Source organism: Drosophila arizonae, chromosome 5 (genome assembly GCF_054131065.1).
Source record: "Drosophila arizonae isolate 15081-1271.41 chromosome 5, UAZ_ARI_1.0, whole genome shotgun sequence".
In the NCBI taxonomy this organism is placed as follows: Eukaryota; Metazoa; Arthropoda; class Insecta; order Diptera; family Drosophilidae; genus Drosophila; species Drosophila arizonae.
In genome coordinates this window covers 1,589,898-1,603,610 of record NC_142925.1, presented here as the reverse complement: position 1 = coordinate 1,603,610, position 13,713 = coordinate 1,589,898, and the positions used below count along the sequence as shown (strand labels likewise).

Here is a 13,713-nt window from a genome sequence, read left to right as displayed (position 1 = left end):
GGCTGATTTCATCAAAATGAGCCCAAAAGTGGGCGGGGTGGGCAGAGGAGCAGTGGGTGCGTGTGCGTGTTTGTTGTGTGTGTTTGTTGGGTGGCAAATGTAAAAGGTTTTAGCCAATGCATATGTCACCATTTGCAATGTCATGCCTAGACACACACACACGCACACACAGACTCACACGCACACAGACACGCATAAATAGAAATTAATGCAAACAGCCACGCAGAAACCCCTTGCCTATTCCATAGAGAGACTACGAGACACACCGAGAAAGGGAGAGACGGAGAGAGGGGGAGAGACAGAGAGTGGGAGTGAGTAAGTGAAGCAGAGAGGGAATGGGAAATAAACACACGGCTTATGTAAACATTGAAATGTCATTGCCGGCACAGTTCAACGGCCGCGCCCATAAATCCTGACCACAATTTATTAACTTTAACACTGGCCAATGTCAACGCAGTTCCTGAACAGCCACACACGTATGCATACACACACACACATACGCGTATCCTGGCCGCATCCTGCGGCATGCCATTCGTGGCCCTCCGCTGCTCCCCCTCCAGATTTCCTATTGATTTTGATGAGAAATTTATGTGGCCGCAAGACCTTTAAGACTTGCCTTATCCCAGCATTATAATAACTATTAAGCATATTTCAGTTGGAGTTTTCGTTTCCTATCCGGACACATGCAGGTGGCTTCAGTGGTGGTTTCTAGTGGTTCGTATTCCTGTTTATCGGTAGCAGGGCCTTGCCCAAATGGCCATTGCATTAGCTGATATCAAATATTTATGCTAATGCGTTAAAAGCGAATGGGCTATAGGCATGGGCATGAAATGATTTAATTGTTGGACTCCACAAATTGAGATGGAGTTGAATAGAATGAAGAAGGAAGAGAGAGAGAGAGCGGGAGTGGGAGAGTCTGAGCGTGAAAGAATATGATATGATAAAGGGGAAGATTATGAATTTGACTTGTTTAGGTATATTGAAGGAGATAAGGAAAAAAGGGTAAAACGAAAATTGTAGAAACAGAAATTTATGCGGAGTGGTTGAGACAGAGAGAGAGAGAGACAGAGAGGGAATGAGAGAGAGGGGGAAGGGAGGGGAGACAGAGAGAAGGTGGGATATATAAAGATAGTAAGAGAGAGAGAGGGTAAGGGAGGGAGAGAAAGGGATAGATAAAGAAGAAAATGGGATAGATGGAGAGAGACAGTATGGAGAGAGAGAAAGAGAGAGGGGGAGAGAGAGAGAAAGAAAGAGAGAGAGAGGGAGAAAGAGAGAGAGAGAGAGAGAAAGAGAGAGAGGGACAGAAAGAGACAGGACAGAAAGACAGCACATAAAGAGACAGGAGAGAAAGAGACAGGGAGAGTGAGCCTAAGGCTGAGGCAGAAAATTGACTCATGATCTTCCTCCTGTATAATAACATAAGGCATAGATAAATAGCTAGAAATTGACAGATAGGAAGGGAGTTCGATTAAGTGATAAAGTAATACAATTATCATAGAGTGAGAGTAGAGAAATATTTTCATGATTTCAGCTATCAAACTAAGTATAAATGACAAGAGATAGAACTTTCTGTGCTTATGCTTAGTATCTTAAATGGTTCATCCTAATCCGAATAGAACGAAAAAAGCAAAACAACGGCAAATGCTTTAAGTCTGCGAATCAAATCAAAAAGCAATTAAAGCTAAGCAAAACTTTGAGCACTAGCAGCACACATACTTAAACACAACCACACACACTGACTCTCTCTCTCTCTCTCTCTATCTCTCTCTGTGTCTCTCTCTTCCTTATGCACACCCTCACATGCATACAAATTAGCTGCTAAGCATTTCGCATAGCATATTCATGTGCTGGAAGCAGAGGAAAAGAACATTTGTAGAATCACAGCCAAAGCTGCAATACCGACATTTGGAGTCGAAGGAGCAACACTTTGAATTCTGGTGACAGCACACATTCTCTTCCCTCTCTCTCTCTCTCTCTCTCTCTCTGTCTGACTGTCTCGCTCGCTTTTACTCCCTGCAAATGTGGCACTAAATGCGCTAAATTACAAACTAAATGCCGCAAGTGCCGCCCTCTGGGCATGGCCCGGATTACACAAATGAGCGTCTATGCGAGTGGGCCAGAGAGGGACGGGGACGGGGACGGAACGGAGCGAGGCGGGCCGTGGGCGGTAGAGGTCGCCGAAATTTGTGGCAAGTGGCAAAGCCCAAAAATTGTCGACAGCCGATGACATTTGAGCGATAAGAAAAACTGTTTTCTGTGGCTTTAGTTGAAAGCAAGTTAAGAGAAGGCGAGGCGAGGTGGGACGGGGCGGGGCGGGGCAAAAGGCCAAAAGGGCAGCAGGGGGCGTGGCTGTTGAGCAAATGTTTCTGTTTGTATTAAGTATGCAGGCGTGTTGAAGTGTCACACACACACACACACACATAGAGGCAATGTTGTTGTTTGCGCCTTTTGTCGTTTTGTTTGTGGTACTGAAAATTTTTACAGTTATTTTTACAGCATTGAAAATTGTTTTAAATGTTAATGCCAGTTGTTGTTGTTGTTGTTGTTGTTGTTGTTGCCTGTTGCCACTTGGCACAATAAAAAGAGGCGTGTGCCGCCGCCTCCCACACACCATGCCACACGCAATTGCAACGGCACTGAGGCAGCAGCTGAACTCCTCCGTGTGCTGCAAATCCCAGGACAAACAAATAATTGAGAGAAGCGTGTGCACACACACACGCACACACACACACACACATACGCTCTTGTAGCACTTGTGTTAAATTATGCGGGTTTTGGTTTTTATTGCATTTGCCGCTCATTTCTTTTGCTTTGCTTTTCCCTTTGTTTTGTGGCTTTTGCTGCAAGGGTCGCGCCGCTGTGCCAGGTGCGAGCAGGTGGGCAGGCATTGGCAGGAGGCATGTAGCTGCTGCTGGTGCTACGCGAATCATCTGCCAAGTCGCCAAGTCCAAAATGATTTCTTGTTTCCCCCTTACTTTCATTCTCACATATCTCATGCATCGTTGCCCCCTCAACGAGCTATTGTTGTTGTTGTTGTTGTTGGGAGCGGGAACTTAAGGGGGTTAACAGCCCCTGTTTGGCATTTCAATTAATGCCACTTGCGAATGTCAAAAACAAAAGGAAAAAAATAAATAAATATATAAGAATAACGACTAATAGAATCTGCCCAACTGGGAGTTATCCTGTAAATGGCCAACATCCAATAAAAATTACTTTGAGTACTTACGCAGCTGTTGTGTTCCGTGTACTTTAATCGGCCTCGCATATTTCAATTGCCAGCTGCAGGTCTCTAAACAGTCAGAGAAATCTGTGGAGATACAAGAGTTCAAGGAGTGTTTTAGTCAGATGTTGATTCTCACTTCCGTTCGGTTGCAGATATCAATCAAATGGTGTATTGGCAATCTTTGTGTCAGAAGAGGGATGAGATATTCGTGAAACGTTTTCGTAGTAATCGATATTTATCGGAAATTATCAAAAATGACTTGGTATATTCAATCATCTATTCAAAACCTATCAGTTTTCCTATCTGCATCTTGAATATAGCTCATATCTTATGAGATATATAATGAACTTTTGGTAAAACAGCAGAAACATTAGGAATCGATTCAATAGTGCATATAACGCTTTAGCCAATATAAACTCTGCATATAAGGTGTCGCAGTCTAGTCATATATCATTTTAGTATTTGTACTCAAAAGAGTTTTCTTTGCCTTTCAATTAAAGAGGTAAGTGAAGACTGAAAGGAAAGCTCAACACTTGAGTAATAAGACTGGATATTGGTATTTTTATATTACACGTAGATGCATAAGACTAGATCAACGTCAGCCAAAAAATCTGTATCACAAGACTTTCACTCTCAGTGGCATTAGCTAAAACAGAAATCTACTTAACCTTGGCGCTCTACAGGGTATTCAAGGCGTGCTCAAGCAACCCTCTATAGCCCTACATAGGCATAAGGGTCATCACTTTCGCTTTCGACTGACGATTTGCGGCGTAGGCGGCTGGGGATGGCTTCGCTGCACTCTAATGAAGCCATCGCGGGGGCAAGCCCCAAAGCAACCCTTAGCCGGGGCAACCCTCACTTTCCCTCTCTCTCTCTCTCTCTCGCTCGCCCTCTTACTGCTGCTCAATGCTGTGGACAGTGTCAACAAGGTAGCGCGATATCAGTGCAATTCGTGTGACACGTGACCACAAGAAATCCGCCGGAGTGTTTGAGGAGGGGTGCGTCATAAAGAGAACGGGAATGACGAGCAAAGTGTGAAGAAGTGCGAAGTGTCGAGGGGTATTAAGGGGGCACTTAATAGATTTTTGATTTGTTTTGCGCCCGACGCCAAGCCAAGCCCGAGCCAAATCCAATTGTGCGCGGCGCGTGCGACGCTGATTCGAATAATGATTTGCCAAATACCGCAAATTTATGCGACTTCCTTGTCTCTACATATTATATAGATTTGATATATATGTATATATATGGATATACATATATATAAATTAAAATGTATGTGTGTCTGCGTGTTGTATCAATACGTTAACGGTACACGCCATCGATATCGTGTTAAAGCAGCCGAGTAATTCAATAAAGGAATCACGCAAACCGACCAAAAAAACAAACAGACTAAAGACGGGAACGAAATGCACAGAGAGAAACTATGTAGAGGTTCCTTAAATAGGCAGATGACAGCTAAAATTCATATGGAAATTTTAAAGAATTTTATTTAGAGAAAAGATATATCAGTTTCTTATAATTTATTTGATAGTTCCAATAGATTTATTATTTAATCAGATTTATTGAAGAAATTTATTAGATCTTTGTCCCAGTTAAGATTCAATACGGATTAGCTGGATTATCTACATGAATTTGGCTTGATATGATTGAGAATGCCATTGATTTTTATAAATTAAAAAAAATATTTGGAAATTATATTTACTTTCTTATCAAAATAAGAAGAAAGTATTTTACAGAACTAAAAATAATTTATTAACTATTTACAGTAAATTAAGAAGCAAATTATTTAAAATATTGCAGCCTATTATATAATATTACTAAGTAATAATAATATGCTGAAATTCTTAAAATAAATATTATAAATTTCCAATTTTCTATATATAAAATAAATAATTAATAAACAAATTATTTAAAATATTGCAGCCTATTATATAAAATATAAAGCTAAATAATAATAACAATACAAAAATTCTTAATATAAATATAATAAAAGTTACTAAATATAGATATAAAATAAATAAAATTTAGTCATTAGAAAATAACATAATTACAAAAAAAAAACCTAATTATCATTAATTTAATATTTCAGACTTAGTTTGAGCAATTTCCTTCTTGAAAAAAATTCTATTATTTTGTTTGTCATTTCATAGATAAACAAGAAAACAATTTAAAAGAAATCTGAAATTTCAGCTAAATAAATTTTCAGCCTATACTTGTTTATTTCACGCATTCATATATGTATATATATCTTAGCCTTCTCTCTCTCTCTCTGCTCGCCTTTTGTTGCTATATGACAGCTCGCGGGCTAATGCCATGTTTTCGTTCAGTGTAGATCAGACGTAGCTTATTCTTAGGCAGTTTTCTAGCCGCTGGCCATGATTAAAAGCAGCTCAAACTTTGTTACGCTGTCTGCTCTGCTTAAGGTTGTTCCCACTCTCGTTGTTGTTGTTGTTGTTGTTGTCGGTGTCTTTTGGTTGCTTTTTTACAAATTGTTTCAATTAAAAAGTTTACTTGCCTCCGCTTTGCTTTAGTTGGTGAATGTAATATCGGCAATGAGAGCAGGAGCAGGAGCAGAAGCAGAAGCAGGAGCAGAAGCAGTAGCAGGAGCAGGAACTGTTCGTGCGGCAGAGTGCGGCTGTATTTAAGCGGCTTTGGGCAAAACGCTTTGGCATACGATTGACACGTGCCCCAACGACGACGAGAATTGGGCGCTAATTGCGGCCATAATAAGTGTACACTAGTCAGCAGGAGTTCGCTTCTCGCTTCTCGCCAGTCAAAACTTGTTACATTTTCCCTGCGGCCTTGATTGCGATTTAGCTGTTGGCCTTGGCCAGCTTAGCACAAGTTGGAAATGAATTAGAGTGTGGCTGAGACAGCGCGAGAAAGAGAGAGAGAGGGAGAGAGAGAGCTTGAGAGACGGATACATATTCTGTGTTGTGGCGAGTTAAGGCAAATGAGAAAGGCATAAATTATGATTTAACTTCATATTTAACTTAATTTATAGCTTCATATGTTGTTTGATAAGTGAATTATTGTGTGATCTATATCAAATATTCTCTACTGAAAGATTTTTGCTCTAGCCAAACCTTTTTTTTTCCCACTTTTACCTCTTTTATTACTTATATTAGAGAATATTTCAAATATAAATGCAATAATTAATATTAGTTTTCTTGAATTTCCTTGACAAAGTCTTCAGCTACTCACAGGTCTTGCCTTTGAAGACCTCATTACAAATAAATACAGGGTATATCAATACAATTGCATAAGACACAGCACAATCACACACACACACACGGATCCAATTATCGCCAGCTAATTGAGAATTGAAATTGTTTGGGCAAATTAATTAAATATTGTAAAAAAAAAGAGAACAGAAAAAGTATATGGAGAATGAGCTAAAAAAAAGTTGCAGCCTTATCGTAGCATCGTTCAAATATTTCATGGCGCTAATTAATTTAATTGATTCAAGCACATACATATGACTGTATTCGTGTATGTGTGTGTGGTCCACTCTATCAGCTGTGCATTTGGTTTATCTGTTTGTTTTTATTTTTTATTTTTGGTCAAATGTAATTAAAAAGTTTTTCGTAAATTGATTGAAAACTCTCTTTCTCTGCAAGTACATAATCGTTAAAATTAAAATAAAAAATGCGAAATAATATAATAAATAATTGTAACTGTTTTTGAATTAATGAAAAGCATTAATATAACTGCATTTGTTTTTTTTTTTTTTTTCATTTGCATTTGATTTGCTTAAGGAGTTACTCTTGCTGTGGCTGTGGGCTATTTTCTCTTTGGCCTGCCCTTTGCTTTAGGTGTATAAGAGTCATGGCAGCAGATTTGTCTTATACGGCTAAGAGCTGTTGCTCTCTTACTCTTATACGCTGCTAACTGACCTAGGACAGCGCTTAGTTGCTTAGTTAACATTTTACAGCGCCTTCCTAGGGAATCACAACATGTGCTAGCTCAATATGAGATTTATTGATATTTAAAAAAATATTAATTTGATTTAAGTAAAAATGTATCGTATAATATATATTCACTTTATAAGTATTAAATACACTATACATTTTTTATTTTAAAATAAAATTATAAAAATAGTTTTGTAATGATTTTTTTTATTTACTTTTTATTTAATTATTGTATTAAATTTTGCTCAACACTTAAGCATCTTCCATTCAGCTTTGTTACTTCTGTTTACATGGTGTCAAAAACAATTAGTTTAGCAACACTGTTAATAGATTTAACAGCGTCTAATGCATTGTTTAACAGCTCTAAGCTGCTCGATTTGTACAGTTTCTTGCATTCCGTTTACTTGCGTCAATAGCGCTTAAGTGCTTTGCCTTCTACACTTCCTAGAAGCTGGCTTTAAATAAATGTTAATAAATTATTTATAATTGCAATTACAGGCCAAACAGCAAAGATACAACAACAGCAACAACAACAGCTACTGCAGCAAAGCCAAACAAAGCCAGAGCTACAACAACAACAGCAACTACAGCTGCAAATAACTACAGCAAACAAAATGTAAGAGCACAAGTACAAGTACAAGGCACTCTAGCCAAGAGAGTGCTACTCGAAACTTTGCATCGGCTACAAATTTCGTGCACCAATAATTTTTGCCAGCAACAGCAGCAACAACAACAGCAATAACTGTATGCGACTAAAGAGAAAATTTGTGAATTCTCTCTTGCGTTCGGCTCGTTCCGTTTTGGCTAGCATAGCCGAAGCGCTGTCGCAGCTTCGTCGTGCCGTTCAGTGCTTCGTGTGCAGCGCCACGATTGGCGAGCTAGCCGACGCCAGCAGCGCAGTCAGCAGTCAGTTAAATCCTGTTAGTCGAGTGCGAAGCACGCGTTGCTTTTTTGTTCGTCTCCCTCGCTGTGTGTGTCCGTGTGTATGTGTGGAGCGTGAAACGTGTACGTGTGCGAGTTGAGCAAGGCGATTCCACGCAAGTGCTGCGAAGTGCGCGATGCAGCATTAACTGCGAACAGTGTTGACAAGTGGATGACATGTGATGCAAATGCAATAAGCACACACACAACTCTAACTGGAAAGTGCGACTGCACCAGTGAATCAAGTTAACAAACAACAACAGCAACAACGGAAATTCAAACACTCCTGTTAGCCAAGTCAAGCGAAAGCGCTAAGCCGCCAGCAACAAGATAAATTACTTGGCGCCTACGCTTGTTATCTAAAAACCAAAACCAAGTTACAACAAATGAAAAGTAGAAACACAAACAATTGTCAACGCGTCAGTGAGTGAGTGAGTGGGTGGGTGCGGGTGCGTAGGTGTGTGCGTGTGTGTGTTCGTTTCTAAGTGTTGGTAAGCGACGCACATGGCGTATGATTTATGCGGCTGTTGTTGCGACGCCAAAGCCAACGACAAACAGCAACGAAAACAAAAATTACATTAAAAGCAAAACAAGCAAATTGAATTTACAACAATTTGGCTAAAACCAAAAAGTTTTATTGTGCAGTGCGCGAAAGCGAGCAAAGTGGCAGCAGCCTCCACACAGATACAATTGTCAAAGAGATAGCGCTGGATTTTGTAATAGCTCCCAGGCGAGCGCTTAGAGCCGAGACGCCCCCAACAAGATCAGAGCCAAAGCTAACAATAAAATAACAGCAATATATATACACATACATATACACATATATATATATATATATTGTAATTAGAGCTATGCGGTTAACAAGGCCAAGCACAATGTTGGCCAATTTTGGATTATTCAACTGTTGGCCGCTGCTGCTGCTGCTGCCGCTGCTGGCCCAGCTGCAAGGTAAGTGCTGCTCGACCCCTTTGCTCTTGGTCCACATTTAATTAAATAATCCAATTTATTCTCATTTAATTTCGTATTAAATTTAATTTGTCGCCCCCCGGCCATTCGGCTCAGCAGCCTCAGCACCCTTCCGCAGGCTGGGCTCCACCTCTCTCGCTCCCTCTAATTGCTTTTGTCGCTTTGAATTTGTGCGCTAATTTCCGTTTGGGCGTTTCGTCGTTCGTTTGTTTCACAATTGAAATTCTTTAAATTTGCGCGCGCGGAATTTTCAATTTTCGCAGCAGCAAAGCTCTTATTGTCAGGCCACGCCTTCTTTCCTGTGGTCGGCGCGTCCGTCTTTGTTGTTGCCCGCTCAGCTTGTGGCCAAAGAGAGCATATATGTGTGAATTTCTCCTCATACCCATTCAGCTTGTTCTATGCCAGCTTCAACTACTTGAAATTTGAGAGTTATATATGGACTCTGTATGCCCTGCTCTTATGCAGTTTATGTTGCGTTTCCTACGCCTATTAGGCGTGGCAAGTCTATTAAAAACTATATCTGTCATGGTGCTCCAATATACGACTTTTGCAGCTTTAATCTCTTTAATTCACAAAAATCCCTTTATTATTATTTTTAGTAAATTTTTTTAGCTTGAGCGAGCATTAGGCAGTCGCCTACGGCCATCTCATTTCATTTTTTTTTTCTTTGATTTAATGACTGTGTCAATCTATGCGCGCGAGCTAATTGCGCTTGAAGTGTACCATTTTGTTGTTGTTGTTGTTGTTGCTTTCTCTGACTTAACGACCTCAAAAAGAAAAAAAAATGTAGCTGTTGTTATTGCTGAAGCCTTTAGGGTTCAGCTGGCTGTTTGCTCATTTCTTGTGCAAGGCAAGGTCGCAGCCATCCGGTCAGCCACCCAGTGCGCTGCCACCCATTCAAGTGCTCTTTTTTTTTTGTTGGGGGGCTTTTGGTCCAGCCAAATGGCAGCTAAACACTTGTAGCCCCAAGCTCGAAGCCCAAAACATCTGCATATGCTCATGTGAATGTGTGTGTGAGTGTGAGTGTGTGTGTTGTTTGTTGTCTGGCTCGCCAACTTTCCACTCTCTCACACACACTGACACACACTGGCTGTGTACTAACTGTAAACTCGTACTTTCCGCAACACTGACACAAAATTTCATTTTCAATTCATGCTGCATACAGGCGTCTAACATATATACATATATATATATGTTGGTATATATAGGTATGTGCATATGAAAAGTGAGTGTTGGCAAGAAATAACACACGCACACACGCACGCTTTCACACACATAGAGCTATAGACGCATTCATGTGCGCTGACAAACTAACGAGCTGGCAGGCACTTCTAAATGCAGCCGCTGCCTTGAAAAATGCACCAGTTGTTGTTGTTGTTGCTGTTGTCGTTGTTGTTGTTGTTGTATACCCGCGCTTTAAGCCTCTAAAAAGAAATGGGCATTTTATGGGAGAACATGCCCTAAAAAGCTCAACAGAATACAGAAATAATTAAATAATTAAGAATTATATGTAATTGGGAAAATATTGTAGTATTTATAATAATACATAAAATACTATAAAATATAACTAATACTATAATATACATGTATACTCTTTAATTATATTTAAATTATTAATTAGGAGAGCAAAAAAAAAAAAATCATTTTTTTTTTTCGTTTTTTTATGGTTAATATAAACCAAATTAATTTTTATATCAAAACTAAGCCATATACACACGTTGTACACAATATATTAATCTTTGACAATATTGTTTGATGCTGTTTTTCGACACGCCGTTTGGTTGAAACGTGAGATATTGTCGATATAAGCGGCTTGTCCTTAAAAGCGGAGGCCTTTTCATATAGATTTATTTGTGGTACAACCGAAACATTGAATTTTCATCGCAATAACCGGACGAAAATTATAAGCGGAATCGTCATAGCTAGGTTATACTGTAGTGTTTTTTTTTTTTTTTTTTTTTTTTTTTTTTTTTTTTTTTTAGAAATTGAGTTAAACTAAAACTAAAGTTAAACTAAAACCAAAATAAAAAAATAATAATAATAATAAAAAAAAAATAGTAATAATAATAATAAAAAAAAAATTTTTTAAATAATATATAAATAAATGATTTTTCTTTTTTTCGAAAAATGAAAGAAAAAGAAAACACCACAAAAATAAAATAAAATAATATAATAATTAAATGAAAGTCAAACGTATTTGGATTAAAATTTTAAGCTAAGACATCTTTGTATATGAAAATATATATTTTAAATATATTTCCTAGAACAAATTTAATTTCAAATACAACCGCAAATATTTCATATTTTTCTTAAAAGAAATCAACAAACGAAGCTCAGCACAAAAAGAGCTTTTCAGCCTCCTACTCAAGCAACCAGGACAGCTTACTGGACACTACAAATATATTTTATAGATTAATAAAGATATTTTTTCACAAAATACGAATAATCTGCAATATCTATACTATATGTATATGTTTGAACTATTATTATTGTGGCTGAAAGAAATGCAGAGCGAGGCTGCAGTTGCATTTTCTATAGCATACTTTTAAGCTGGTCTTGTTTACCTGATGTTTTTTAACGCTGCGCTTTGAGGGGATTATGTTAGGATATTGAAAAAACATATATCTTTATATATATGCATGTGCATGTATGTATGCATATGCATAAATGTTTGTATCTATTTGTACTAGAAACATGTTATTTTTTATTGCATTGTTGTTTGGCTGTTCAGGGTCGAGCTTCAGTTGATGTCGTTGAGGTTGCAGTTGACACATGAAATTGTTTCTGTCAGTTATATGTGCGTGCGTGTGTGTGCTCGTTGTAGCCGCAGTTAGACTTATTCATTCAGCTGGCATTGCAAACCACTTCAGTTACACACACACACACACATAGAGAAAGAGAGAGATAGAGGTAAAGCGAGGTAGAGCTCTCAATGCCTAAACGTACTTCATCATTTTTTTTTTATAATTTTCCATTTTCTCGCATTTTCATTCATTTTCATTTCGATTCCGCGCTTTGCCTCCACAATTTTGTCTTCGACGGCGCAATTGTCTATGTTTCGCTTTGCTTTGCTTTGCTTTGTAATTTCCAAATGAAATGCTTTCCAAATGCAATTTACCGTTGCAAATTGTTGCGCTCCCGCTGCCACGCCCCGCCCAACCGCTGCCTTTATTGCCAACTACACTCACATCTGGCCATCTATCATAGCTTTTCGCTCTCTCTATCTATCTGTGTCTGTGTGTGTGTGTGTGTGCATTTCATTTTGCTAAAAGCTACTTGTCGTTGCGAAATAAAAGGCAAATAGAAATTACTTTGCAGCTTAAGTCATTCGTAATTGAAAAATTACTTAAAAAACTCAAAGGGAATCGAAAACCAGCAGCAAAATTGAGACTGAGGTAGCACACCTGACGGGCATAATAAATCATCAATTCCATTTGTTAGGATCACAAATTTGTCCATTTCTGGAGGCACAATCAAATATATTTTTGTAGATAAAAAAAAATATTTTTTCTATTTTACAAAATATAGTTCAATTTCTATATGAAGCTTTATATGAAGCTGAAAGCAAATAGAATTGCTTTAAATACATAATATTAATATAATATTTATAAATATAATTTCTATATTAACTACCTAATATTATTATTATATTTATATTTACATTTCATACATAATATAAATATAATATTTTTATTTATATTAAATACCTAATATGATTATAGTATTTATATTTATATTTATATTTAATACATAATATAGTTTTAATTTGAAATAAAAGCTAAGCCTGAGTCAACTGAGGCATCCCAGCTCTATGCAAATGCTTTACGTATTTTGCAACTCAACTGAAACTAGTTAAGACTAAATTGTATATTGACATATTAATTTGCTTTGACTAACTAGTTATCTGAAATTTCATATTTGCTTAAAGTTGCTGAGACAGAGACTCGCTATAGAGAGAGAGAGAGAGAGGGAGAGAGAGAGACTCGGCATAGATGTTATATAGGACTAAAGCACACATAAATATATACAAGACTATATATATTTTATATATAATATATATATATATATATATATAACCAGGTAGAGAGAGAGGGAGAGAGAGAGCGAGAGAGAGAGAAAGAGAGAGACTGTTGCTACGTTCGTTAATTTGCAACAGCTGCAGGTAAACAGGAAATGTTTCTGGTTGCCATCAAAGTTTCTATTTGCAGTTGCACATTTTCATTTGCTGTTGACATTGATGCATGTTGAATAAGTCAAAATGGCGAAATTGCGAGTGTGCGTATGCGGCTGTGCGCGAGTGTGTGTGTGTATGTGCGTCCAGCGACTTGTTTGAAAATGTGTGGAAATTGCGAAAGGTAAAGGCAAAGGCGGCCAAAGCACGCCAGCTGCCTGGTTGGCTATACAAATAGAAATAGTGTAGCAAACACACACACACTTACACACACACACACTACACACACACAGCTACAAATTTGTTGGCCCAAAATGGAAGAAAAAAATCAGGCGAGTGACCATGAAAAGTGAGCAAACAGTTTTGCAGCCGAATCAAAGAGCAGTTGACATTTAACATTTGCGAAAAAAAAGCTACACTGAGCGAAAAAAAGACATGTATTATAAACACATATACATAGGTGCGCGTGTGTGTGCGTTGGTGTATATATCTTTTAATCAATGTAATTCAATAACGAATTC

At 38.0% G+C, this 13,713-nt stretch overlaps 2 protein-coding genes across 4 annotated transcripts in view; one reads left to right on the top strand and one right to left on the bottom strand.

The window, feature by feature from the left end:
- LOC108614826 (uncharacterized) overlaps nucleotides 1-13,713 on the bottom strand; it is a 72,978-nt gene that overhangs the window by 17,158 nt on the left and 42,107 nt on the right. For both annotated transcript variants that reach the window (XM_089472380.1, XM_089472381.1), the window contains exon 2: nucleotides 3,227-3,307. In XM_089472380.1, the coding sequence (XP_089328506.1) occupies nucleotides 3,227-3,265 (39 nt within the window). In that variant the 5' untranslated portion in view covers nucleotides 3,266-3,307. The remainder of the gene's footprint in view (nucleotides 1-3,226; nucleotides 3,308-13,713) is intronic.
- Nucleotides 8,030-13,713, top strand: part of dpr1 (defective proboscis extension response 1) — a 101,546-nt gene continuing 95,862 nt past the window's right edge. Inside the window, exon 1 of one of the 2 annotated variants that reach the window (XM_089472376.1) lies at nucleotides 8,030-9,003. In XM_089472376.1, the coding sequence (XP_089328502.1) occupies nucleotides 8,907-9,003 (97 nt within the window). In that variant the 5' untranslated portion in view covers nucleotides 8,030-8,906. The remainder of the gene's footprint in view (nucleotides 9,004-13,713) is intronic. The other variant, XM_018012939.2, reaches the window with a different exon arrangement.